General features: G+C 37.2%; 1 protein-coding gene across 1 annotated transcript; it reads left to right on the top strand.

Annotated features, from left to right (window-relative positions):
• The first annotated feature begins 57 nt into the window (after positions 1 to 57).
• dpysl2a (dihydropyrimidinase like 2a) lies at positions 58 to 27,301 on the top strand. The gene is made up of 14 exons (XM_081348266.1): positions 58 to 236; positions 14,566 to 14,660; positions 14,764 to 14,948; positions 16,657 to 16,821; positions 17,251 to 17,312; positions 17,568 to 17,648; positions 18,104 to 18,172; positions 18,616 to 18,736; positions 21,048 to 21,204; positions 22,763 to 22,904; positions 23,723 to 23,893; positions 25,802 to 25,981; positions 26,099 to 26,264; positions 27,195 to 27,301. The coding sequence occupies exons 1-14, from the start codon at positions 195 to 197 to the stop codon at positions 27,284 to 27,286; spliced, it is 1,728 nt and encodes a 575-aa protein (XP_081204392.1). The 5' UTR covers positions 58 to 194; the 3' UTR covers positions 27,287 to 27,301.
• Positions 27,302 to 27,358: the final 57 nt, after the last annotated feature.

Raw genomic sequence — 27,358 nt, 5'->3', positions numbered from 1 at the left:
AGAGAGAAGAGCCCGTCTCCTGAAACCGAGGGGAAACTTCATCATCCGCCTTTAGAATCTCTGCAGGATTGTCTGGAAACATCCCACCATCGCATCCGGGTTGTTTAGTGCCGACAGCGGCGGGTGTCATTGAGCTTCTCCAAACGCGCATCGGGAACCATTACGCGTGAGGATCTCCAGCCATCAGCGCAGAGATGTCCGGATACCAGGGCAAAAAGAACATCCCTCGCATCACTGTGAGTACAGATCAACACGAATGATGGTCTGAAAGCACTCGCGATTATGAATGTGAGGTGATGAAATGATGACAGCGACTCCTAACAGGAGCGGAGATTCCTATAATGGCATTTCAGTGCTGAAACGATCAAGTTAAGCCTTATATATGCAGTGTGCGGTTTTGTGCTTTCACGGTGGTCCAGTTATGCCAATACCTTTACATCAGATGTTGGATTACTGTCACCTCTCATTTCAGTGTCACACACACATTCAGACCCACTTATCAAACGGGGTTCTTTGTGGGTCAGATCCATTGAAGCTCCGCTGGGTCCCACTGGATGAATATTTTACCTTATGGAAAGCTGTCGTGCATGCATTATAAAACAGCCTCGTTTAAATAGAATTTAATGCATTATTCCTAGCCATAAACATTGCAATGCTACAATTTATTACATTCCATCCTATTTTGTTGCTAAATTGTGTCTTATAATGTTGCTATATCATGTCACAAATGAATATACAGTAATTCATCACTGGTGATTTTTTGTGACTAGTGTCTCTGTATGCATTGAAATCATCCGCCATCAAAAGTATTTTTTTCAACATTAAAAACGACTGTATGGAAAGCTGTTCAGCATTCATGCATACATGTATTATTTTAAGATCCTAGGAATATGTCTCATCTTCCTAGGAATATCTTGTCTTCAGTGAAGCGTTGCATCATTGCAGTTCTTTGGAAATCTTTGTGAATTATGGTTTCGCATGCACTGAAAACTTGAAAAACTAGCTTGTGAAAAGCATGCATACATCCTTCAGGATATATCATAGCCTCAAATCAGAGAATCCAATCAAGAATTATTCACTATTCCAACTGAGCCTTCAAATGTATATATCTATTGCAGAAATGTATCTTACAAGACAGGCTATATCTTCAGTGAATGATGGCTTTGACAAAATCCACCTTCAAAAGTGCAATTCATTAATGTAAAAAGCAGCTTCGGTTTAAATGCCGAAGCAATGGCCTCCTCGTACACCCCCGCTGGTTTGACGGCCGTGGCAAATGCAGAAAACCGTCTCCAGAGGAAATGGATGAAAATCCTCTTCTGAAAAGTAGGTCAGTGAATGTAAAGTGTATGTCATGGTATGTGGTGACACTTGCCTGTAATACATGATCCGTCCACCACTGGCCTATCACCGTGCAAAGACTGTGTGCACTGCATTCGATATTCTCTGGGATTGTTTTAGAGGCGGTGATCTGGTTGCAGAAGGCCTGCAGGAACGGACAGATCTGGGACAGGAGGGAGAAAGAGGAAAACTCTGCCTTTGCCGGTAGATCTTGCCTTTAGCTCTTAAACGTCAGCTAAGCTTCAGCCATCTTAAGGGATGGTGATAAGACTGCCAGTGGGTGGCAAACGCTGATACTATACTGCACTATACTACACACTCAAAGACTTAAAGGACTAGATCAAGATCACGTTATGTCATTGTTCCAAATCTGTATGCTGTTCGTTTTCTGCGGAGTGTTTGAATATTAATACAGCTCTTTTGCATACAATGACAGTTTATACTGAAATCAACTGTCAAGCTCTAACAGGAGCAAAAAAGCACAATACAATAACCTACAACTAGTCCATATGACTGATGTACTATATCTTATGATATTGTTTATCAAGTTTGATGAGGAACAGACTCACATTTTTTCTTCGCAAAGATTTTAAATCTCATTTGCATCCATGTGTTTAGAATCAAAAGCTGCAATGCGCTATTGTAAATTAAAGCCGAATGTGAATGGCACCCCAGTTAATATATGTGGAAATGTGAATGAGATTGTATGGGAACGATCTGCATGAAGATTCTTAATCATGTAAAGCCTGATTTATGAAATAATAGGCAGAGAAAAATCAAATGTTTTGAAACAGAGAACTTTAGTGAACCTTTAGACAATATATCTATATATAAAAAGTTTGCATATGTGTTTTATGTTTTGTGTCATATCTGATACATCAGGCTTTTATGGGTCATATATGATGATATAGTGGAAATATGAAGCTCATACTCGAGGAGTAAAAAACACATAAATTGTGTTGGCCCTAACTGAGCAAAAATATGCAATTTGGTGCAAATGCTGCTGATATTTATAAGGGCAAAAAATAAGATGACATTCTGATGCTTGTAATGTAAATCAGTGAGATATTTATAACAGTACAGCAGATACTTACATAAAATGCATATATCAGATCTCACTCTATATCTGCCAGTCTTTGTAAGATGATATTTAAATGCTTAGTTTTATGATCAACGCTCTGTAGTTTTGAACAAATAATGCAATACAATATAAAGATGATTGAGAGATGAACAAATAAACCTTCATTAAAAGCCTGTTGGATCATGTTTGATACTCACATGATTTTTCAAAAAAAAAAAAGATGTATAATCAAGTAAACCTCAGTTGCTTCTGTCCAGTGTTTATCCTGAAATATTACTTACTATTTAAAAGTTATTCTTATGTTTCCTCTATAAAAAATGATTTCAAAGCAAAAAGACAAGGGCTGAAGAGGGACGTTTTTACAATTATACTAAAATTATACATCTTATTCTTCTTTCTCATTTTATCATTGTTTTACAGTGTCACATCGCCACATCACTCATGACAAACATGGCCTGAGCACTCGATCCTTTCCCTCTGAAACACACACACACACACACACACACACACACACACACGGCCCACTTTCTAGGCATGTTTTCTGCAGTAATCACATTCCCACACCCCAGACAATGTTCTGCTTCGCCTGACTTCATCATCCGCAGCATATCGAATGTCTGAGAGATCCGCTGCAGGGTTCTGAAGTTTTATCAAAAGCTTGGAGTGAGATCACATGTGGTTGGGGGAGGAGCCTAATGGAGCCCTGCCCCCACCTGTCCCCGCCCCCCAATTTTACCCATTGTTCATAATCAACCAGCACAAATTGAAATTATAACAATTGGTAAATCTAATAAATGACAGAGCAATTCATCACATCAAATATACTCCTTAATGTTATATTTCAAAATTACAAATAAGTTATACAAAAATTACAAAAAATATAACAAATTGCTCCAAACAGTTTGGAAAAACAAATATTTTTGCATTTTGAATGTGTCTTGTTGAAACGGCATAATGATTTATTGTGTGGTGGGACATTGTGAACAAATTACATATTAGTGTATTATTAAGGTGTGTGTGTGTGTGTGTGTGTGTGTGTGTGTGTGTGTGTGTGTGCGTGTGTGTGTGTGTGTGTGTGTGTGTGTACACAAGAGTACACACTCCAGCTTATGAAATGTGTTTTGTGTTGTAAGTGTTTGAAAAATACAAATGCAATGGCAATGATTAATGTATGTTTTGACAGGATATATATTACCCAGAGCACTCTGCTTTAATACGTATGTAGCCTTAATGTAACTAGAAATACTATTAATACAGTATAATATATAATTTAAAATAAAATAAAATAAATACATTTAAATTGATTTAAAATAAAATGAAATAAAAAGAAATACATCTTCATTCCTTCCCATACCCACTAACATTTCCCTTAGTTTCAGATAACGTAAGCTAGCCAAACTGAGCCAAAGCTTCTGGCCTGGTTGCAAAGTAGTTGTAGAGTTTTTGACTGCATCAATAATAATGTATACGATGGGCTATATATTAGATGTTCTAGCCTTAAAATGTTAGACGAGCTTTCTTCCAACTTACCTTCTCCATCATCACGACGTGTGTTTGCGCGATGTTGTTGGTTACCTAGTAATGAACGTACGGTGGCCGAGAATGTTCCGTCAACTTCCGTGTGTTCGCGCATCTATGTTGCCTATTAACGAACGCAATCTGGCCGAGATACGTGCTGGCGGCAGGAACCTTCACTTTGTGTGCCTGCGCCTCGTATACAACGTTATATATAAAGCTTGTAGGACAACTTGGTTGGCATTGCCTTTTCAGCGTGAGAAATACACGGTGTGGCGTGTGAGAGTGTGAACTGGTTTAATTGCGTGTGTCTCACGGCCAATGCGTGAGACTTGAGAACCCTGCCGCTGGTTTTATGTTGTTCTCTCTCATGCTCTCATTGATTTGATAAAAGTGCAGTCGTTCATTCCCTTTGACCCCCGTTTGAACTGGTGACAGCAGTGAAGCTCACCTTAAAAAACTCAGATGTGTGTCATCAACCCATCATGACAGATGCTCTGAAACTTTAGGTGCATTCACACCATGTCGTAATTTCGAGATTTCAATCAGGTTAAAGCATTCACGCCCTAGTATTTACAACTTGTAAGCTGGGAATATTCAGAGAGCTCCTACTTGTACCATGTGACCGCTGTACCACCTGACTGCTGCAGATTCATTTAGGCGTTGATGTGTTGTCATAAAAAAGCTAAACAGTAGAACATCATGTGTTGTCATCTCGAAATGACGGTAATCATGACATGGCATTTTCCCTCCACAGACACGCGTTGGTAAATTAGGAAATGAACTTAGGAAATTAGGAAATTGTTCAGCGAAAAGAGGAGGCGTGTTCCGGAGCAAACGTTCCCTGGTGCTATTTTGCAGTTTCAGAAAACAATTCCGCCACTGACCAGGAAAAACCTCGTCTAAAGTCAGTGGCGCGTTATTCAGATGCTATTTTAAGGGCGCATGCTTGGCCATAATGTAGCGTGTGCACAACGCGCATACACTTTGCTTCTCTCATCTACACAGACGCAGCAGTTCCCATTTTTGTAAACTATACATAATTACAAGGAAAAATATTCCACATGAGGGAAATCATTGTTGTGTCCACGAAGATGTGAAAAAATAGGCATAAATCTAGCTTACACATTTACCCAAATTATTATACGCCTGTTTAACCGAAGCTAATTTGGGTGGGTTTCTCCATCCCGATACAGTGTCACTTCTCTGTCTTTTACGGCCCTGACGAGAACGTCGGTCTCCTCGGCTGTGAACCGCTCCTGGTGTGCTCCTGGCAAATCCGCCGTTATAATAGCAATCCGCCATGGAACAAGCGCGCCTGCTCTTAAACGGACAGTATGGCATTTTTCGCCACTAGGGGTCGCTAACCTATTTACAATAACAAAGGCATAGATTGATGACGCAACATTTGCTAAGAATTATGGATCTTGTCGTCAACGTCAAGCTGACCGATCTAATAATGTTTATGGATGACTGAATACATCGATGCTTTTATCATGACTGTGATATGAAGCAGTTCGGGATTGCTAAGAGACAGCTATCAGCTCCAAACGCGACGCGAGTCCCGCGGATATAAAAGGAATATTGACATTTCATTCTACCGAACTACACGCAGAATTACTACTCACAGGTCAGTTTATTAGACAAATTAAACTTGTGAGGTAATGCAGCGCTGTTTCACTTGGTCTAACATTACACTATCACACTAAACTGCATTTGAATGTGTTGAAATGTATGTGTTTGTCTGTATGAGACTAGCAGTAAGCTAGATCAACATTAGAATAACATACAGATCATATTCTAACATTTTATCATTGTTGAACTATATAACATTGATTAGTTTTATGTAAATGTGCTCACCTGTTTAATAAAGTACATGTAGGAGCGGTCGAAGTCTCGGACGTGGAGCTCTCGTTTATATACTGTCTATGGGAGCTCTAGGCATCTCGAAAACACCGCGCTGATATTGATTCTCGTTTTAGTTCTCCTTTTTTCTGCTTGCCATGGTCCATAATGTTTGAACGAAACAACAACAGCGTGCAGATAGACATTGCGAACTACACATTTGTCCACGTCTGTCGCTTTGGTTACTATCAGACGGCTCTGGTTCATAGCTCTGGTTGCCATGGCAGCACGAGCGGAAACCAGGGACAACGCGGATATGACGTCATTGACGGCGACAAAACGGAAATAAAGAAACGGGACGTGTCTTCGAATTAAATTACAAATTTCTCCTGGTTTGAAAGTTTTTGGAAACAGTCGGGATAATGTAAGTACACAACTAAAAAAAAATATAACATAGATATAGTGATTTTTGCTATTTTTAAAGCCAAAAAGTTACATATTGTGCCTTTAAAGGGAATGTGAGATGTCGCTCTGATTGGTTTATTTCACGTTATGCCCAAACCACACCTATGAATAATGAAGCTACTTCAGACCAACCCATTTTAGATTTGCGTGGGGCGCAAGAGTCATTTATCCCGCCGGTATAATAGCAACAGCGCCCGAGATCCGCCCACAAAGTTACTTGCGTTTCGCGCTTGATACTTGCGTTTCAGATCGTTAAAATAGGGCCCCTGGTGTGTGTGCTTCAAATGTGTGGTTAGAAAAATCACTGAAGTGAATTGTTGAGTAATAGCACATAATGATACGTCTTCCTGAGAACAATGTCGGTGCCAATAAACTTGGTTTCAACACCAATGTGCTTTTGATTGCTGGCAGGTGTCGACAAACTGCTCGCTTTAATTTGACACGCGTTTGGTTAAAACTGTGACATTGTTATGGCCTCAATTGTCATGATAAAGATAATTAACCTCTGACAGCACGCTGATCCTGATTACACTGATTGTTAGTTCAGAACCCGGGAACGTCATTCTGATTTGCAGCTGAACTCACGATTAACCCTCTGGATCAGAAAGACTCCAGATTTCCAGCTATAGCGCAGAGAAGTTGAGCTCCTGGAACACAGCAAACTGTGAAATTGCAAGTACATTTCACAAATAATTACAAAGAAATTGCAAATTCCACATTGAATTAAAAGTGCACAGACTGAATAATCTGTGCTCCAATAATCAGTGATTCAACAGTGATAGTCAACTTGCTGTTATTTAGGAAGAACTTCTTGACCTGGAAATAATCTGCCGTGGCTAGTTTGGGTGATATTCTTTTTCTGTGACTGAGATGAACAGAAAAAGGCCACATTAACCATTTTTCTAGTGTAAATAATCACGTATGGAGTCAATTTTGTTGTTTGCATGAAGCTCTTGCCATCTCAGTGCTGAATAAGGATATAGAGACCCCTTTAAACCATATGTGCAAGCTATAAACATCAAATGTAGAAGAAAACAGTTTATACTATTGCTCGTTATCTAATGTGACAATGCTGAGAGTGCAGTGCATACTTGCATTTTATGTTATATGTTTTGTTATTTCAAACACAATGTTCTGCATTCATGTAATTGCGTAAAGTATGATTATTACCACTCAAAATACTGTATATAATTTCAACCACATACGTGACTCTGGATCACAAAACCAGTCACGAGTCGCACGGTTATATTTGTGGCAATAGCCAACAATACATTGTATGAGTCAAAATTAGCGATTTTTCTTTTATGCCAGAAATCATTAGGATATTAAGTAAAGATCATGTTCCATGAAGATATTTTGTACATTTCCTACTGTAAATATGTGAAACATTTATTTTTGTGAGTGAATGCCGCACAATCGCCAACATAAATGGACAACTTTAAAGGAGATTTTCTCAATGTTTTGATTTTTTGCACCCTCAGATTCCAGATGTTCAAATAGTTGTATCTTGGCCAAATATTGTCCTGTCATAACAAACCATACATCAATGAAAAGCTTATTTATACAGCTTTCAGGTTATGATTATATGAGCATGATTGGCAAACCAGCTTTAACATGATTAAATCATTTGTCAGTGGACATTTGTGAGGCATTACTAAAATAATTCTACAATGTCTATGGTCTTGTGTGAAACACAAACCTGATCAGCCACGTAAACACTTCCACTACTGCTAGATGTGACCGTATACCTTCACCAATCTGAGTGTGTTTGACCCACTTCTCTTAGTTCTCAGTGCACATTACTTTCGGAAAGGCAGTTTTTCTGGGAGCCCCCCTGGTTGTCAATTTGAGTAGTGTGTCTTTAGGATAAAAGTATGCACTGGATTTGCTGTAAGTGGGTCGCAGGGATTTGGTCTGGTATGGATGGGCTCTCTGGAAGCCATCATTAACGACCTCTCACGCTCACTGCACTACACACTACGTGGGGGAAAAGAAGAGAAAATGACTAAGTGCTGCATTTGTCTCTTTACTCTAAACAGAGCGGCACTATGCACTCTTAGCTGTCGGAAATATAACCATAACAAACGTTTAGTTCAACGTTTTAAGTACAAGCACTATTTGCACTGCTTGATCTACTAGAGTAGGGATCTTTTTGCTGTTACATAATGACCAATTAAGCCCATTCGCAGGCTTTACAATGGATTAAAGGAATATTCTGGGTTCAGGACGAGTTCAGTGCCATCAACAGTATTTCTAACCACAGAAAATTTTTGCAGTTTGAGTAATACACTATAGTAGTGTCAGCAGTGTCAGAATCCTCAGGAATTATGAATTGAAATTTGAGCACTTGCATTAAAATGTTATTTGAGCTTGTAAAGTTATTTTTGGTGAGTCTGCTGTATAGATTGGTGTCAGCTTTTGTTTTTTGTGGCTGTTTTTTTTGTTGTCAAACGTCATAAACATGTAAGTACATGTAGAGACGAGTTTACGTTCTTCTGCGGATTCAAGACAACATTCTTACAACAAAGTTGCGTAACCTTTCTTCTTGGTATTCTTGCGCAGACCTCATGCAAAATGTATCAGGATTAGCGGCTTTGGAATTTTGGAATTTTACACAGACAAGATCACATAGTCTCGTATTAACTAGCGGCCGTATACTGTGTGTATTTTAATGTTTCTATTTTTTCACTACATTGTACACTGTCCATGCCTTACCATAACTGTGTTTTTAAAAAAAAAATTATTAGAGATGGGTAGAACTATATTGTGTTGTAGACATTTTATTTAGTTACATATCTATTTATTTGTACAATATTTATATCTGTCCTCCATTTCATGAAAGAATACCTTAAAAAATGTTTGATTGAGATGATGATTGTCTCAGATATGCCTCATGATAATTGCATGATCTGATTCTTCCCCAAGCCATTTACTCCTTTAAGGGTTAATATGTGAACTGTAGTTTTTTATATTTTATTCAATAGATTTTTCCCAATTACTACAAAACAAAACTTATTTTGGCAATATAATGAAACATAATAAGGATCATAATAAAGATGCTTCATCTTTGCATTTGTTGCCACAGAGAATGCTGGGAAATCGTCATGCCATTCTGACGCCTCATAAACCTGATAAATAAGTGATATTTTCTATCAAACTTTATTGCTAGTCATCAACAGTACTCAAAATGTGTACATACTAAATTGTAAAGTCAACATTAACAATAACAATTTGTTTCTTCCACTGTTCTTTTACTAATATCTCTTAAATACACCATATCCAATGGTAAATACGTCATTGTTGTGTGCTTGCCTCTTAAAATACAAGATTCTGATATGATTTAAAAGCATTTTAAGCATCTCGAATCTTAAGGCATGGTATTTCAGATATTATTTATACAATACAATATTTATATCTGTCCTCCATTACACCTCGAAAAACTCTGAGGCTAAAATATTGGTGAATAATTAAAAAAAATTTTTTACAATATTACAATTATGCATATTTTTCCTTCTTACATATTTATACTATTAATTTGCACCTCAAAACGTAAGGTGTATGTTTACTTAATTGTGTTTTTAAAACTGTGCCACAAATATGGTCATTAGAGCTGAAATAGCTGCCATTAGTGAGGTCGAAACCTGACAGTAAAGAATCAATGGACGAGTCATCTAGCACAGGGTCTGGTTTATACACTATACGTCTGTTTGTTCCTACTGATCTACTTTACTATTAAAAGCAAATAGCTTCATATTTCACTCATGTAAAGCTCTGATTCTTTTTAGTAAAGGTGCAGTCAGTTCAGTGTGTCATATGTATCAGCGGAGGGTATTTTGGACACAAGGCTTATCCAGATCAGATCTAGGGTCATAAAGGTCATGACATGGTAACCGGATGGACAGCAGCTCTCCAGCTGACAGGGAACCTTCTCAGAACTTAAGCTAATGTTCTGCCAACGTTCTCTCAAAGTTAAAGGCAAGCGTTCTTCCAGTAACATTAATAGAATGTTCATTTAAAGTTATCTGGTCTTTAATAATGATCCCAAAACATTATTTATACATGGAGTGTTCTTTTTTCTGAAATGTTTTAATTGGACATTCGTCTGACATTTTTTAAATGTTACTTGTTTTAGAATGTTCAGAGAACATTCAAAAGTAACATTTAAAAAAATGTTTGAAGAATGATAAAACGGAACGTTTCTTTAACGTTCACATAACCAAGAAAAAAACAACATTTTGAACGTTCAGAGAACATTCATAAATAACGCATTTATTACAATGTGAACCTTAGCAAAACGTTCTTGGAACATATTTTTGTTAGCTGGGCTTCACTGGATTTCAAGTTTTCCTGATGTTGTTGATGCTTCAGCTGTGCCAATTATATCTTTTGATTGAGAATCCAGGAGCATAACCATCCATTTAGTTAAATTTGAAATGCTGCCTTTAAATTTTGTGTTTAATCGTGTAACTGGTCAGTTTTCCTGAATGCATTAGAACATTAAACTACTGCTGAATAAGCCGAGAGCTCAGCAGGTCAGCTGATGTGTAAAGGTCTGTTTTAATGAGCCTTTAGGCTGCAGAATGAGCCAGCGTTTGTCTAGACAGCACTAGTGTGATGGATTTGTGTAGAGAAGAGTGACCAACAAACAACTACAGAGCACAAGTCCTGTCACGGTTGAATAAAACGAGTGCATCTTGATCTCAAGCTCTGTGTAAACATCACAAATAGCCCACGTGATCGCTGGAGTCCTTCCACTGTGACTAACAAAGTTAAGATTGTTTTGATGTCTGCGAGATGTTTTCAGCTAACAGCATGAGCGAGCGCTTTGTGGCACAGCCGACTATGAGGATACATGTCTGAGCTACTGTGTGTGTCATAGTAAAGCCGTGAACAGAGAGGCTTTGTCTCAGAGACAGATGAGGCCTCATTTCCGTTTACATGTTTAAGTAAAATGATCATTCTTTCTCGAACCGTAGTTGATATACTGTATACATGGATTATGTTAGCTATAGCTGATGTGGAAAACTTTTGGGGGGGGGGCATTTGCAAGGTGTGCTCAGGGTACTTTGGTCTGAATAAAACGATTCTCTCTTTTCCACTTACTAACAACAATCCAAAATACATTGGCTATATTTTAGCAATAATGGTTGGGCGATATACCGGTAGACAGGATGAACCGGAAGAGATTTGTCATCCGGTAGAGGTTTTGAATTTTTTTTCTGTTATATTTATTTGTGCTGTTGCTTGTAATTCGTTTTAATTATTTTTTATCTCAGTAATAGTTTTTTTCTTGTTTACTTAGATTAGGCTAGTATTCATTTTTTCATTTGATACAGAAATTGGTGTCAAAAGTGGTGAAATATCAATGATATCTGATATCTATTTTGTCAAATTAATATAGAGTATGTTTTACAAGAAAATACTATTTCAGTTTTTCAACTTCAAAATGTCTTATTTTACTTCCCATTTCTTTGTTTTTTGTGTAATTTACTTGCAATTTCTGAGTGAAAAAGGTTTCAAAGTAAACTCTACAGCATTTTTTTTTTCTTGTAAAACCCTTACTTTCACTTTTCTCATAATATATTGTTTTAATGAAATAAAATTATTCATATCGTGATATAAGATTTTGGTCATTTCAACCACCCGTAATGGAACATATAAGAGCAAATGATGCACATTATGGGCCAGATTTACTCACTGCTTGATCCAGCGCAAACCCTCTTTTGGTGTTAAAAAACTACTGTTAGGGTTCACTAAAGACACATAGTGAAAAATAAGCGCTGAAAAGGCGTGCATGCATTTGTAGGAGTTTCCCTTTCAGATGCAAAATGTATGAGAGGAGAGTATTTAAATGAACCACATGAGGTGATTTACGTTTGCGCTAGTCTATTTACTGGTATTTGCACCATTATTTAACGCCCCCAAAAAAGCATGTCTTAAACCAGATGTTGTGTATTTTATTGTTTATCATTTTAACTGTGTTGCTACAGAGAATGATGGGAAATGTAGTTTGTTGTACCTCTAATAGTTGGTTAGTAAGTAGTATTTTCTATCAAACTTCATTGCTAGTCATCAACAGCACTAAAAATGTGACATACTGTACTAAATTGTAAAGTCAACATTAATTTGTGCTTGTTTCGTAAAATAAAATCATTCTGATATGATTGTAAAGCATATTAAGTTTTTAGTGTGGTCAATCATAAATATATTTTATCTATAAATACTTATCTTTTTAGCTGTCTTTCCCGCATTGTCTTGTTCTCCACAGCACAGGCTCTTTTCTTACAGTAGAATCTTGAACCACGGCTCAACGATAGCTACTCATTAGCAGTCAACCAGTTACAGAATAGGACTTCTATGACAATTATCTCTTCAGGTCATTAATTACAGAGCACAATGCAGCTGAGATCTTCTTAAACCCCCTACAGTTCCCATCATGCCTTTGGAAGTCACCATCACGATGGGTTAAAGTGGCAATACTGTGGCATTCAATCATTTAATATTGATTGAAAAATAATTGAACTGTGTGTCTGAACAGAAGGAAAGCATGTGGGCTGCAGTCAATCACGGTGTCCTTAAATAACATTTGTGCCCATGATCGCGTGTCACAATCCATTTAGCATGATAAGAATCACTGTGTTTTTCTGATGTGCCTAAGCGATCTTTATGCTTCATCTGTGATTGAACCCAATGTCCAGTGCTTGTCTGTAAAATAAATTAGTGCACGGAGTGGTTTATAACAGGATTGTTTATAGCTATGTTTCCATCCACTTGTCAATCGAATTATCTGAAGTTCGGTAAAAAAGCTCATGCGAATAAAGCTGGTGAATGTGTGTTTCCATCCAACGGCTTTAAAGCGAATAAAAACCTGTGCGTAATGACGTCACATGCTGTTTTGCGATCAAATTGGTATATCGAATTGATTTGAGACATTTTAAGGTGTTTCCATTTCATTTTCGCACTGAATCGCACAACATTCAAGCATACATTTGCGAACAAAGTTTTGCTAGACAAAATGAATCGCGTCATCTATCGCTTCCATCAGCGTTTATCGCATAAGCCGTATATCGATCAAGATAAAATCCGATGAGACCGACCGTATTTCATTTGAGTCGATATTCATGAAATTCAATCGAATTTTACTGTTTCCACAAGGCATTTTTCATTCGATATCACTCAATTCAGATAAAAACGTGTGGATGGAAACATAGCTATAGTCTCCAGTTGAAGAGATCTGCATCTCATTTGGATTTTTCCTACAGTGACCTTGTCATGCAAAAGCATTTATCAAATCACTTCATTGTCAACAACAGTGGTGACTTTTTATAGCCACACACACCCTGCAAGGTTTATAGTCAATTGCCTTAAAGTGACCCATTATGCTTTTTCCAATATTACCTTTCATATAGTGTGTAATAGAGCTGTTTGTGAATCTAAAAGGTCTGCAATGTTTTAAAGATCAAAGTGCAGATAAATGGAGTTATTGTCTTCCAAAAGAAAGAATCGATTCTGAACTGCCTGAAACAAGTCGTCGGTAACTCCAGTCTTACTTCCTACTCAAACCTACATAGGTTTGTAACAAATTTGCATAATGCCAGCGTGAATGTCTACTTTGACCAGTCGTTGTAAGCAATCGACCAATCACAACAGACTGTGCATTTGACCAATCAGAGCAGAGTTGACCAATCACAACAGACTGGACATCTGACCAATCAGAGCAGAGTAGACCAATCACAACAGACTGGGCATCTGACCAATCAGAACAGAGCAGGATTTCAGATAGGCGGGGTTTAGAGAGACTGAATCCTTGATTGAACGGTTTCAGACACTGTGAGAAAAGAGGTGAAGCTGCAATGTATATTATGAGAGAATTAAAGTGTTTTTTGACCTTGGATGCAGGTAAACCTATTGTAGGAGACCTTTGAAACAAAATGAGGAACCTTTAAAATAACATAATAGGGGCACTTTAAATGCAAAGGTGAATCCCCTAAGTTATCCATGTGTGTATGAAATGCAGGAGTCACTCCTGAACTTACAGTTGTTTTGAGATATACTGTATATACTGTATATTAAACTCGGTAAATGAGTGAAACAGAGATGAGTGGGTATGTGGCCTTTAAGAACCGCCAGTGAAGGAGATGTTACTGTGAAATATGCATATGCATTTTTGGTTTATTGTTCATACTATGCAAAAACAAAGTGTCTCTGTGCTTAAACTGAGAGCATGCGAGACCTATTGAGTTGCAGTCAAATTATTGTATAAATAGTTAGCATACAGCTGCTGGGAATAAATGACTCTCTGTCTCCCTTTCTCACAGAGTGACCGTCTTCTAATCAAAGGTGCGAAGATAGTGAACGATGATCAGTCTTTCCACGCCGACATCTATATGGAGGATGGAGTCATCAAGCAAGTGTCTTAATTATTATTTAATGTCATTGTTTTTCTAGTCTGAAGTATTGACTGACAGTAGAGATGACCTCTGTTGACCTTTGTGATGCTTATTTTCTCTCTCCAGGCAAATCGGTGAAAACCTCATAGTTCCTGGTGGTGTGAAGATCATCGACGCCCACGGCAGGATGTTGATCCCAGGTGGCATTGACGTTCATACCCGCTTCCAGATGCCCGACCGGGGCATGACAGCGGCTGATGACTTCTACCAGGGCACACGAGCTGCTCTCGCTGGCGGCACCACTATGATCAGTACGTCTAAAAAAATTATAACAAGACCATAAAATAATTTATATGTGCTTTCCTGCAGCTCAAACAGTAGAGTGCCTGCGCTTGCAACGCCAAGGTCATGGGTTTGATTCCCAGAGAAAGCCAGAACTGATAAGAATTTAAAATGTGTATCTTGAAATGCAATGTAAGTCGCTGTGGATAAAAGCGTCTGCCAAATGCATAAATGTAAATATGCAATTTATAAAAAATATATGAAATTGTATTATTACATATAAATTGTTTGCATTTATGTATATATATATATATATATATATATATATATATATATATAAATATATGCACAGAATATTGTGTACAATATTATATTTATATACTGTATATACACAATATATTATATATATTTATATATAATTGTTTAAATATATAATAACAAAAATAATTATAAAATAATGATTTATATTCAATTTAGTTATTAAAATTATGAATCGTAATCTCATGATATTTTGTATTTAATAGGATTAATTTCTTTTTTTTTTCTTTTTTTTTCTAATTTCAGTAATTTGCCCATAATTATAGTTTTATTTTCAAAATGTAACACAAAATAATTCATATCTAATATGTTTTGGATGATAGTCAAATTTCTACATATAAAGAATGTACATTTTATCTGGATTTTATTTATGAATAAATTAGACATATCAGCTTTATAAACTGATCATATTGCTTTATAAACTGATTCAATTACAATGCAAAGTTCATTAAATTATGAAAAGTAATATGAAAAATAATCAAATCATGAAAAATGCTTAATTCAGCTTTAAAGGTGCTGTATGTAACTTTTTTACTCTACTAAAGCATAAAAATGCCATAATATGTTTGCAGATATTCAGGAAACATGCTAAGTTCACATACTCGTTTTTCTGAAAAACACTTCTACAGCCAGTTATTTGACTTATTATTTTACTCGTTCCGTGTTGTCAGTCGTTTTTTGTTTTGGTCTGTGTGATCTCGCCCATTGCCAGTTTACCCAATAGTATTTCGACACGCCTGGTTCCCAGTCGGCAGAAACGCAGTGCATTGCAGCCTTAGAAACAAGCAAACAAACTCAAACTCAACTTTGAGTCAGAGATTGCAGATTCCACGCAACCTAAAAAGCCTCGATATCCATTTAAGAATCTCTATGAACGAGAGCATATTAAAATGCGGATAAATCATTCATTGTCAGTTACGCTCGTTCCTGTTGCGTGTCCTCAAACTGGCAACCCGCGTGATCGTCGAGTCTGAGGAGGAGGGGACGGGGGAAACAACGATCTCTGATATTTTGAATTTGGACTACAGTACCTATTTCCACCACTAGCTGTCATTATTACAGACAGCACCTTTACAGAATAGTGTAAAGCCAATAGTGTCAGTTCAGTGTTGATTCAGTTCATTTCAATAACAGTCAGTTGCCTCAATTATGAAACAAATTCGATTCAGCTATAAAGCAGCTCTACTGAAGACTGTTCTCATTATCCAGCTCCAGTTTTGTTCTCATCCAATAGTGTCAGTACAGTCTGGACAAGTTGATAATATCACTGAGTATTAAGTCTTTTAAACCCCAAAATGTGTGGGACGAGTTAAATGTTGAAGTTTAATATCCTTCCATTTAACTCTATGGTATATACACAAGTTCCCTCGCTTTAAGTATATAGGATCAATATATTTATATTTTGATGTGTATTTTCAGTGGATCATGTGGTTCCGGAGCCGGGCGTTAGTCTGATCGCTGCCTTTAACCAGTGGAGGGAGTGGGCCGACCACAAGTCCTGCTGTGATTACTCTCTCCATGTGGACATCACGGAGTGGCACAAGGGTATGCAAGAGGAGGTCGAGGCGCTGGTCAAAGATCACGGTATGTGTAGATTTGAAAAATCAGGCTTTCCCCGTTATGGTTGAATCACGGAAGCTACACCAGTTACTTTGCCAAGAGATTGTTTGAGTTGGGAGAGGGTTTTGTTTTGTTGTTGGTGTTGTTGTTCTTTTTGATAGTGTAAATCCATTTGCAATGTTTTGGGAAATGTTTTGCCATTATTTTCATGACAATTAACCCTCCTATTGCATTTGGCCCAAATGGGTTAATTATGAAAATAATGCATCAGTTACATCAGTGATTAGGTTTATCCACCTAGTAGGCTACAGTATTCCCACATGTAAGTGATGATTTAGGCACTTTATGGCTCAAATTACACACATTTTCGAAAGGAAGAATCATTACAAGACTCCACTCTGCATGTGTGTCCATGTTTGATGATGTCTAACATCCTGGTCTTTTTTCTCCCAGGTGTCAACTCTTTCCTGGTCTACTTGGCTTACAAGGATATTTTTCAGCTAAATGACTCCCAGGTATGACTGTAAAGCATGGTCTCTCATGCATATGCCTTTAATTATGCTTATAATGTTGGATTAAACACGGTTTATTTAATTGATAAAGCCTAAATCTCTGTGTTTTCGGTGCATTGAGAATGCAGTAATGATGAGTTTTACATGCACTGATGTGATTTGAGAGAGCATGTTCACCACGTTTCCTGAAGCCGTAGATCCAGAGCAGACGAAAAACACAGAAAACACACCGAACGTTGTTTCTCCTGTCTGTTATAGATGTATGAAGTACTCAGTGGGATCAGGGACACTGGAGCCATCGCCCAGGTGCACGCAGAGAACGGTGACATCATTGCTGAGGTGAGCTCAACATATATGTACGAAATATACTAACGGTCACTTCTGCTCACCAAGGCTGCATTTATTCGATCAAAAATAGAGTAAAAACAGTGATATTGTGAAATATTATTACTATTTTAAATGACTGTTTTCTATATGAATATTTTTAAAATGTAATGTATTCCTGTGATGGCAATGCTGATTTTTATATTGAATTTGATCTACAGTACTGTATATCACCTCAAAAGAAGGAAAAAATATGTATATTTTTGGGATAATTAAGATTTTTTGAATTGTGACATTTATCATCCTCCCTTCCACACATGCAGATGAAAAGAGATTATAGAATATTAAATGTAGTATTTGTAAAAAGTAAAAGGTCTGCATTGCTGTATTGATAAATTGGGTTTTATTTTTTGTTTTGTTTTTTGACGTGAAGTCAATATAAATCTCTTTTACTGTCTTTTTGCTTTTAGGAGCAGAAGAGGATTCTGGGATTGGGTATCACTGGTCCAGAGGGACACGTTCTGAGCCGCCCAGAGGAGGTAAAACGCTTCAAATGCACCTTGACTATAGTTTAGCTATAATCCAGAGCACATCACACCACACCAAATACACCATCAGAACACTCATACTACAAAATTACAGCTGTGCACCACATGGATGGAGGTTTTTAGCACATCATTGGCCTTACACGTACATCGAGACCCGAGAAACGCTTCCAAAATAACCTTCAAACATGCTGCACTAAAACACATTTATGGTTTGTTTCCCTTTAGGGATCAGGGGAGTTCAGACTTTCCACTTTCCCACAGTTTTTGCTGCCAAAGTCATTGATCATTGGTATCAGCCTTCCAGAAACCTTTAGCCGAGTCCGTTGGCGCACATAAAGTGCAGTCAGCGTTCAGGAGGTGCTGAGCAGCACTTTACCTCGGCTGCGTCTGTAATTTCAGCTGAAGGTCAGTGAGTGTCGGCCGATGTTTTATAGGTGGAGGCCGAGGCCATCAACCGGGCTGTGACCATCGCCAACCAGACCAACTGCCCGCTCTACATCACCAAAGTGATGAGCAAGAGTGCTGCCGATGTCATCGCCCAGGCTAGAAAAAAAGGTACATCAGATGTTTAATATAAAAGTCCTATGAATTGATCGACATCCGACTCAACCCTTGGATGAGCTTGGAAAAAGCTGTCACATGGGTTTTATTCTCACATTATCAATAGACTCCTACCTAGAGGCCATTTGACACTGACGATGTTCCAAACACTATTGACCTGCCAACCCAGACAACATTTTTAAGCAATTTCCAACACAGATGCTGTGCCAAATAGTAATACTAGTAAGCCTCTCCTGAAAAATATCAGAATAATATATCAGCCTAAGCTTAGCCTTAGCTGGTTTAAGCTCTATCTAGATGGTTTCCTTAAATATACTCAAATGTATTTGAAATGCATTCATTTCATGCTATGTATACTACAAACACATTTAAATATTTATGTACTTATTGTAAATACCCTGCAATTATAATTGCGGTATACTAAATTGATATACTTAAAAGTCTGCTGAATTGGAACAACTAATTTTAACTTAATGCACTTTAGTTATCCGGAAATAGTGCTGAGGTCCAACTAAAGATATACTTAAGTATATTTGATTGTGCTAAAGTGGAACTATTGAGAGTATACTTTAGGTACACTTTAAATATCTTGCATTTAAAGATTGATATTATACAGAGATCATACTATCCTTACTCATAGTGATATTTAAAAAAAAACACATTTTAGGCTTAATATTAAGAAATGTGCATTGTGCAATAAAGAAGTACTCCACATAAAGTTGAATTATAATTACATCAGTAAGTCTCAAGCAATATGTCAGTATATGTTAATGGATTTGTAGTATAGGCCTACTTAGTATGAAATAAATGTATTTTAAATACATTTTGTTATAGGTTTTTTTTCATTAGGGATTAGATAGGGTCTCCCAGTCTGAATTAATTGGCCAAAACCCCTCTAAAATAACCCTGTTAAACCAGCGTTTTAGCTTTAGGTTTTGTAGTTTTTTTTTTTTGTTTTTTTGTTTTTTTCAGCAGAGCAAGTACATTGCCTTATGATGTACCTTTTCACATATTTTTTTTTAATGAAAATGTCATTTTAAAGTCCCCATGAAAGCAAAATTGACCCTATTTACTTTGTTAGCGCATATTACTAGTCTTGTGGTGAACAATTAATCCGTGCAAGAAAATATTTTAAAAAAAATTTTTTTACCATGGTAATCTTTAATCAAAATCTGAAAATGGCCCTCCCCTCTGCATTGGAGGACCTTCTCTGATGACGTAGGTTTGAGGAATTGGTTTGGGCAACGCTTAACCACTCCCCTCAAACCGTTAGTCTGCTATGAGCAGAGATGGAGAGGAGGAGCGCTAGAGTAAAACCCTGCCCTCTGTTCAATATTCCTTTTCACTGGGAAATACGTCATAACACTGGAGAAAAGTCGTTTGCAACTTCCGGTTCACGGGGACTTTAAAAATATTTTAATCAGTATCTATAATAAGTGCAATGAACAATTAACTGTTAAACTAACTGTTAGCTTAGCATTATGCTAATGTCTGTTAGAAGGGAGTTTTTATTAGCCTTTTTTGACTTGGTTTCCAGTAAGGGATAATGACAATGCTGAAAAATAAAACAACAACAGCTAAAACCAGACTAAGATGGTTTTCCAGTCTGGTCATTGCTGGTATTAAAGGGGTTTTCACACTTCTTTAGCAGGTAAGGCTGGGTGACTAGCTGACCAACCATCTAAAACCAGAGAGAAGAGCTTAAACCAGCTACGTCCACGTCCAGCCATCATGCATTGACTGGTTTTAGCTGTTTTTCCAGCAGACGTTATACAGCAAAACAACTCTTAAGACTTTGAAACAGAGCATCGTCTGCTTATGAGCACTTAAGTATGAAGAACGAAGTAGCTCTTAAAGGCCGAAACATTTTTTGTCACATAAAGCAAACATCTCATCACTATCTGCTAGCTGCCTGTCCCCTGAACACACTGTAAAAAAACACGGTCTCTGTAGACAGCCCAGGCTCCACACACGGCAAGAAAAACAAACTGGCCAAGCCTGGACCACGAAACATAACAAACAGTGTTCCAGCCAATAACCGACAAGAATTATTTGGGGGGGGGGGTTAGTGCGCGTGAACATGAAGGGGGGGGGGGGGGTATTGGCGAGAGAAGCTTGAAGAGGGAAGTTAGCTAGAGGAGAGATGTCCTAGACAACGACAACGACTGACAATACTTCGAACGTCAACAAGAAGTGGCATCACCCAACATCGCTTAGAGCACCTTTAAATCTAGTGTGCTCACTGAGCAGCAAACAGCTCTTCAAACCATTGTAGCGACCTTGACCCTGTGCTTTCCCTGCTCAGGTACCGTGGTGTACGGAGAGCCCATCTCAGCCAGCCTGGGGACAGACGGCACTCACTACTGGAGCAAGAACTGGGCCAAAGCTGCAGCCTACATCACATCTCCACCCCTGAGCCCCGACCCCACCACCCCGGACTATCTCAACTCCCTGCTGGCCTGGTGTGTGTCCTAGTGCATTATGGGACATAGATTACAGGGGGTATTTGGATCACAGTGAATGTGTGAAGGCTGATCTCTAGAGGGCACCATTATACAAAGAACGGCCGACTGTGAGCTTTTCTCTACACAAACGAAGATAAAATACAAATGATTATGAAAGAAATTACTTTCCTTACAAAAACACTGTGGGAGAAGTTTCAGAGTAGTTAACTAAAATTAAAGCAAAAAAAAAACACAAAAAGCATCGTCTTTAATTAAAATAAAAGTTAACTCAAATAAAAAATGTACATATAAAAAACAAACTTATTTTATTTCAGCTAGTTATCTTCATTTTAACTTGATGTACTAAAATAACTAAAACAGAAATTGTTATTAAAATGTATAAACATTTTATAGACATTTAAAAAAAAACTAAAATGAAAATCAAATTAAATTCAAAATATGATTAAAAAGTTATAATATTATCTTAATTATATTAAAATAACACGGGATAACATGGTACAGCAAAGGTATCTGATGGTTAAATCAAATGGGTTTTCGATATAATTCCGCTGATGTGTTTTAACTAACAAATATAATCAAATGTATATGATTTATAATGGAAAGTGTATTTCTTAAACAACTTGTTGCCTTTACTAGTTCATTTTAAACGGTTGTGTTGTGACAGGAAATTATATTTCTCAATTAATATGCAGTCATAAAATTGCATGTATTATTATAAAATAAGTTGATGCATGTTTTTTTACTAACAAAAGTTCACATGGAGTTTAGCAACACACAACAGAACATATTTAAAGGGGGGGTGAAATGCTCATTTTCACTCAATCTCCTGTTAATCTTGAGTACCTATAGAGTAGTATTGCATCCTTCATATCTCCAAAAAGTCTTTTAGTTTTATTATATTTCTAAGAGAAAATAGGCTGTACCGAGTCTTTCCGGAAAAAAAACGAGCGTCTGGAGGCGGGCCGTGTGGGCGAAGCCAGAGCCATAGAGAGAATCCGTCGATCTGGGCTTTGTTTATAAAACATTCATCGTCGAAATGCAGGGAACAAACAGTCTACACAACTCGTTTCTGCATCCACTGTTCCTAACGCTGGGTTCTTTGGTAAGCTTTCCCTCACCAAAAACACTTTGGAGACACTATGCAGCGCTGCCGATGATTTCCTGTTGAAGCGCGTTGAGGTGCGCGGTCGCGCTTTTCCGGGAGAAATGCTCATATAAGGAGTTCCACTCTGGTCTACGTCATTAGATCCACGGTCAAAAAAAAAAAACAGCCGAAACTTGTACCAACCCGGAAGTAAGATTTTCGGCACAGAAATTCTCCGTTATTCGTCCAAAATATTTTTAAAAAACTTTGGCCATGTTAAGCATGAGAATCCATCTCTTTAACACTGTAAACAACTCTGAATACATGAAACACTATTGTACCCCCCCTTTAAATACCATAGTATTTGCATGGTATTCAAAGGTTCTTCAAAGAATACCTTGGTAATACATTGTCAAAAAAACCTTATATTGCCATGTTTGTGGTTGTTTTAACCGGCTGTTCTCTGTGCAGTGGGGATCTGCAGGTGACTGGCAGCGCCCACTGCACCTTCAACACCTCTCAAAGGGCCGTCGGCAAGGATAATTTCACCCTCATCCCAGAGGGAACTAACGGCACTGAGGAGAGAATGTCCATCATCTGGGACAAGTGTGTGGTGAGAGACGCTTTATCTGCTTTATGTGCTCATATGGTTTGTTACAGATCCAGATTAAACGAGAATTTGCTGTTCAAAATCATTTGTTACTTTTTATGGGCTTATCTTTTTTGATTTATTGCAGCCAAAATGTGTATTTAATAATCAATAGTTTCATCTGATTAGATGAGCCATGTTGCATTGTTTTGATTATTATAAATATAATAATAATTATTGTTATTATTATAAGGTAGCAGGGTATTTACAATAGTTTAATCTGTAAAATTAGATAAGATAAGCCATGTTGCATTTTTTCATTATTATAATCAATATTTTTATAAATAATAAATTACTATTATTATTATAAGGTACATAAATTGTTTTTGTATTCATGTTACCTATCAATCAATAGTTTATTCTCTAAAATCTGATTGGATAAGCCATGTGACATTATTTAAAAAATTATTATAATCAATATTTTTATAAATAATACATTATTATTATTATATGGTACATTTAAAAAAAGTTATTTAGCAATTAGTAGTTTATTCTCTAAAATCCGATTGGATGCGCCATGTTGCATTATTTTGATTATTATAATTATTATTTGTATAAATAAATATTATCATTATAAACAATAATACATGTCAGCATTATTTATATTAATAAAAGGTACTTTTTATTGCATTTATTGAAGTGATATTCTGTTTCATGGCGTGCACAACACACTATACCTATACTTTATAAAAAAAAAAAAAAATCAATGTAACTTTCATTACTGTATCATTCCCGTAACTCGTTTCTGACCTTGTCCTTAAGATGAATGTTCTGCTTCACAGGTGACAGGTAAGATGGATGAAAACCAGTTTGTGTCTGTGACGAGCACCAACGCTGCCAAGATCTTTAACCTGTACCCACGGAAGGGCCGTATCGCCGTGGGCTCTGACGCCGATCTGGTGCTCTGGGACCCCGACTCCACCAAAATCATCTCTGCTAAGAGTCACCACCTGGTGAGAAGAGTTTGGGTGGATAATGTTGGTGGACTGAGAAGAAAGCTTTTGGGGTCTGAATTAGGGCTGCACGATATTGAAGAAAAATGCGATATGTGATAACTCATTAAATAATGCGATACGATAATGCTTAAAGTGTGTAAAATAAACTTAAATTATCTTTAAAATATATTTAAAATTATATAACCTACATACGTGTTTCACATTATTTTTTTGACAAGCAAACATCCCTACAACTTCTGAAAGCACATCGTTAAGGGTTTCAGGTTGGCCTACATTAGGGTTATACAGAACAACAGAAACTTAATAATCAAATGTAAAAATAAACACTTCTTAGTTTTCACTGTATGAATTAAATATATACTGATTCTTATTAAAGCTACAAAAGTATTCAGCCAAGAGCAGCGAGTGATTTTCTCTTTGTCTTTTGTTCATGACCCAAATTATTGTAAGCTGTTGCGATATGCATATTGCGATATATACATTTGCGAAATTTCGATATATTGTGCAGCCCTTGTCTGAATGTTACATTAGTTACATCATCACAGGCTGTTTGTCTGTCTGAGGGCTCTTTAAATGAACCGTAATGTGGGCGACACCATTAGTTCTGGACCAGCTCTGACTCCCATGATCCCCTGCTCTGAGCTGTTTTAATATTCTGCTGACTCGCTCGCTCTGTCCGCTCATGTTTGTCAGCGAGGCCGATCCTGCGGTCTACACTGATTTAATTTGACTGGAATGGGATGCTGATGCGGTCAAATATGGAGAGAGTGAACTATCATGAGGTCACACTCGCTGTCACTGAGCGCTGGTGACCTCTGAACAGTTTACGGTCGGTGGGATTATTTTTGGAAAGAAATGAATACGTTTACTCAGCAAGGATGCATTAAATTGATCAAAAGCGACATTAATAAATGTTACAAAGGATTTCAAATTAAAATAAATTCGACCGATCAAAAAATCCTGAACAAAATGGTTCACGGTTTCCGCAAACGTATTAACTATTTTCAACATTGATAATAATCAAAAATGTTTCTTGAGCCGCAAAATCATCATATTAGAATGATTTCTGAAGGATCATGTGACACTGAAGACTGGAGTAATGATGCTGAAAATTCAGCTTTGATGACAGGAATATATTACAGTTTACAATATATTCACATAGTTATTTCACAATATTACTGTTTTTACTGTATTTTTGATCAAATAAAAGCAGCTTTGGTGAGCAGAAGAGACTTCTTTCAAAAACATTTAAAAATCTTACCAACCCAACCAACCAATTTTTTATAGAAATGACTGAATGTGACTGAAAATATATTTAGTATTGGTCAATATAATATGAATCAATATTACAGATTTAGGAAAAAGTAGTTTTTACATTTATAATTGTTTTTATACAACATTTAAATAGTTTTGCTCAAAAAAATCACTTGAAAATATCTGAAATGAGAAAATGTACAGTACATAATCCATTATATATAATTTGAACATAATTTTGATAAACTCTGTCATGTTGAGTGTGATTTATTCATGAAAATATAATGTTATGATGCCAGACAGAATAAATGCAGCAGCAACACTTTATTTTACACTGTCCTTGTTACATATTTTACATGTACTTACCATAGTAATAACAGTAAAGTATGCATAATTACATGCAGCTAACCCTCAACCAAACCCTAATCCTAAGTAAGTACATGTAGTTAATTAATAATTCTCAGTACTTAAATATATAATTACACTGTAACAATGACACCTTAAAATGAAGTGTAATCCCATAATGTTTTAATATGTAATTGCTTAAGGGGTGTGCTACAGATTCTGTTGAAAGTACACAGACTAGACAGACATTTGTAGAACGTAGTGGATAAAGATCTGAGCGCTTTACCCGTGTTCTGTCGTTCTCAGGCGGTGGAATACAACATCTTTGAGGGGACTGAGGTGCGTGGAGCTCCTCTGGTGGTGATCAGCCAGGGGAAGATCGTCCTAGAGGACGGGAATCTGCACACTACTGAGGGTTCTGGACGCTACATCGCCCGTAAACCCTTCCCAGACTACGTCTACAAGAGGATAAAGGCCCGCAGCAGGGTACATACACATTATATATAAAGAGAGATGCATATACACACATAAAACTCCCAGATGAACTCATCACAAGTGATTAGAGATCATGATTTGGAGTATTTAAGGCGTCTCTCTTCACAGCTTGCTGAGCTGCGCGGAGTCCCGCGAGGTCTATATGACGGCCCCGTGTGTGAGGTCACTGTGACACCTAAGGTCATGACCCCTGTCACTTCTGGTAAGACTTCTCCAATCAAAACTGCTCCTCAACCAGTTCGCAACCTGCACCAGTCTGGATTCAGCCTGTCTGGTGAGAATACAACTAAATGTCCTACACTTAATTTACAACAAAGGGACTTTTCATAATGGCATACTGCCATACTACTATTTTTGTAATGTGCAGTATATATAGCATTTCCTGTCATGTGCAATATACAGTACAACCAGATCACACTGTATCCCACAATGCATTGCGCTCAACATGATCTTCCATTCATTTCCAGTGTGACGAATAAAGCATTAGTAGTCAGGATTTTTTGCATTTCTTTTTGGCTCAATATTTGATCACACTGCCGATTAATTTGACATTTTTACATTAAATTAGATTAAAAATGCATCTTATTTTCATTTATAAGATACAAACTTAGTAATTAGTGTGCTCACATAAAGCACTATATAGCAAATCTCTGATTGTTTATATCCTTGCAAAATGTAAACTGTATTATCGCCCAGCTCTCTATATATAAAGTTGGATATATATGATCCAACACAGTGCAGTCAGATAAAGCATTTTGTACAATATAGCAAATCTCAACTCAAAATCTCAATTTTTTTAATTTCACTGCAAAATGCAACTATAATATCGCCCGGCTCATTATATAAAGTTGGATATAAAAGTACTGTACGTCCAACTTTATCCGCATGCATACAGAAAACTCACGTAGGGTGATATATACTGTACTATACTGTATATTTTAAATGCTTGATTGCCAGTACCGTCACAAAATGTAAACTATATTACCGCCCAGCTGCTGAATGCAACAGTAAGGCATGAAGACATTATATACATTAACATCATGATTTTCTGTAAAGCTGCTTTGAAACAATGTTTTGTGAAAAGCGCTATACAAATAATATTGACATTTGATAACTGTTCAACACTCAATTTTTATTGTTGCATACTCTTTGTTTTATGTGTGCTCCATCTAAGCCCTGTGTTTTTTCTTGCTCTGTTTCACAGGGGCTCAAATTGACGACAACGTCCCTCGTCGTCCCACTCAGCGCATAGTGGCGCCCCCCGGTGGCAGGGCCAACATTACCAACCTGGGATAAAATCATTTACTCCACAGAGAAAAAAAAGAAGGGGTGGGATGGGGGGGGGGGGGGGGGGGGGGGTAAAAGAAA

This window comes from Scardinius erythrophthalmus (genome assembly GCF_964197995.2).
Source record: "Scardinius erythrophthalmus genome assembly, chromosome: 20".
In the NCBI taxonomy this organism is placed as follows: domain Eukaryota; kingdom Metazoa; phylum Chordata; class Actinopteri; order Cypriniformes; family Leuciscidae; genus Scardinius; species Scardinius erythrophthalmus.
Note: the sequence above shows the minus strand (reverse complement) of the source record. Positions and strands in the feature narration are given on the sequence as shown.

Coding starts and splice junctions, on each gene's coding strand:
- dpysl2a (XM_081348266.1), top strand. CDS start 195: ATGTCCGGATACCAGGGCAAAAAGAACATCCCTCGCATCACT. Junction 22,905..23,722: donor TCATCTGGGACAAGTGTGTG/GTGAGAGACGCT, acceptor TCTGCTTCACAG/GTGACAGGTAAGATGGATGA. Junction 25,982..26,098: donor GGATAAAGGCCCGCAGCAGG/GTACATACACAT, acceptor CTCTCTTCACAG/CTTGCTGAGCTGCGCGGAGT.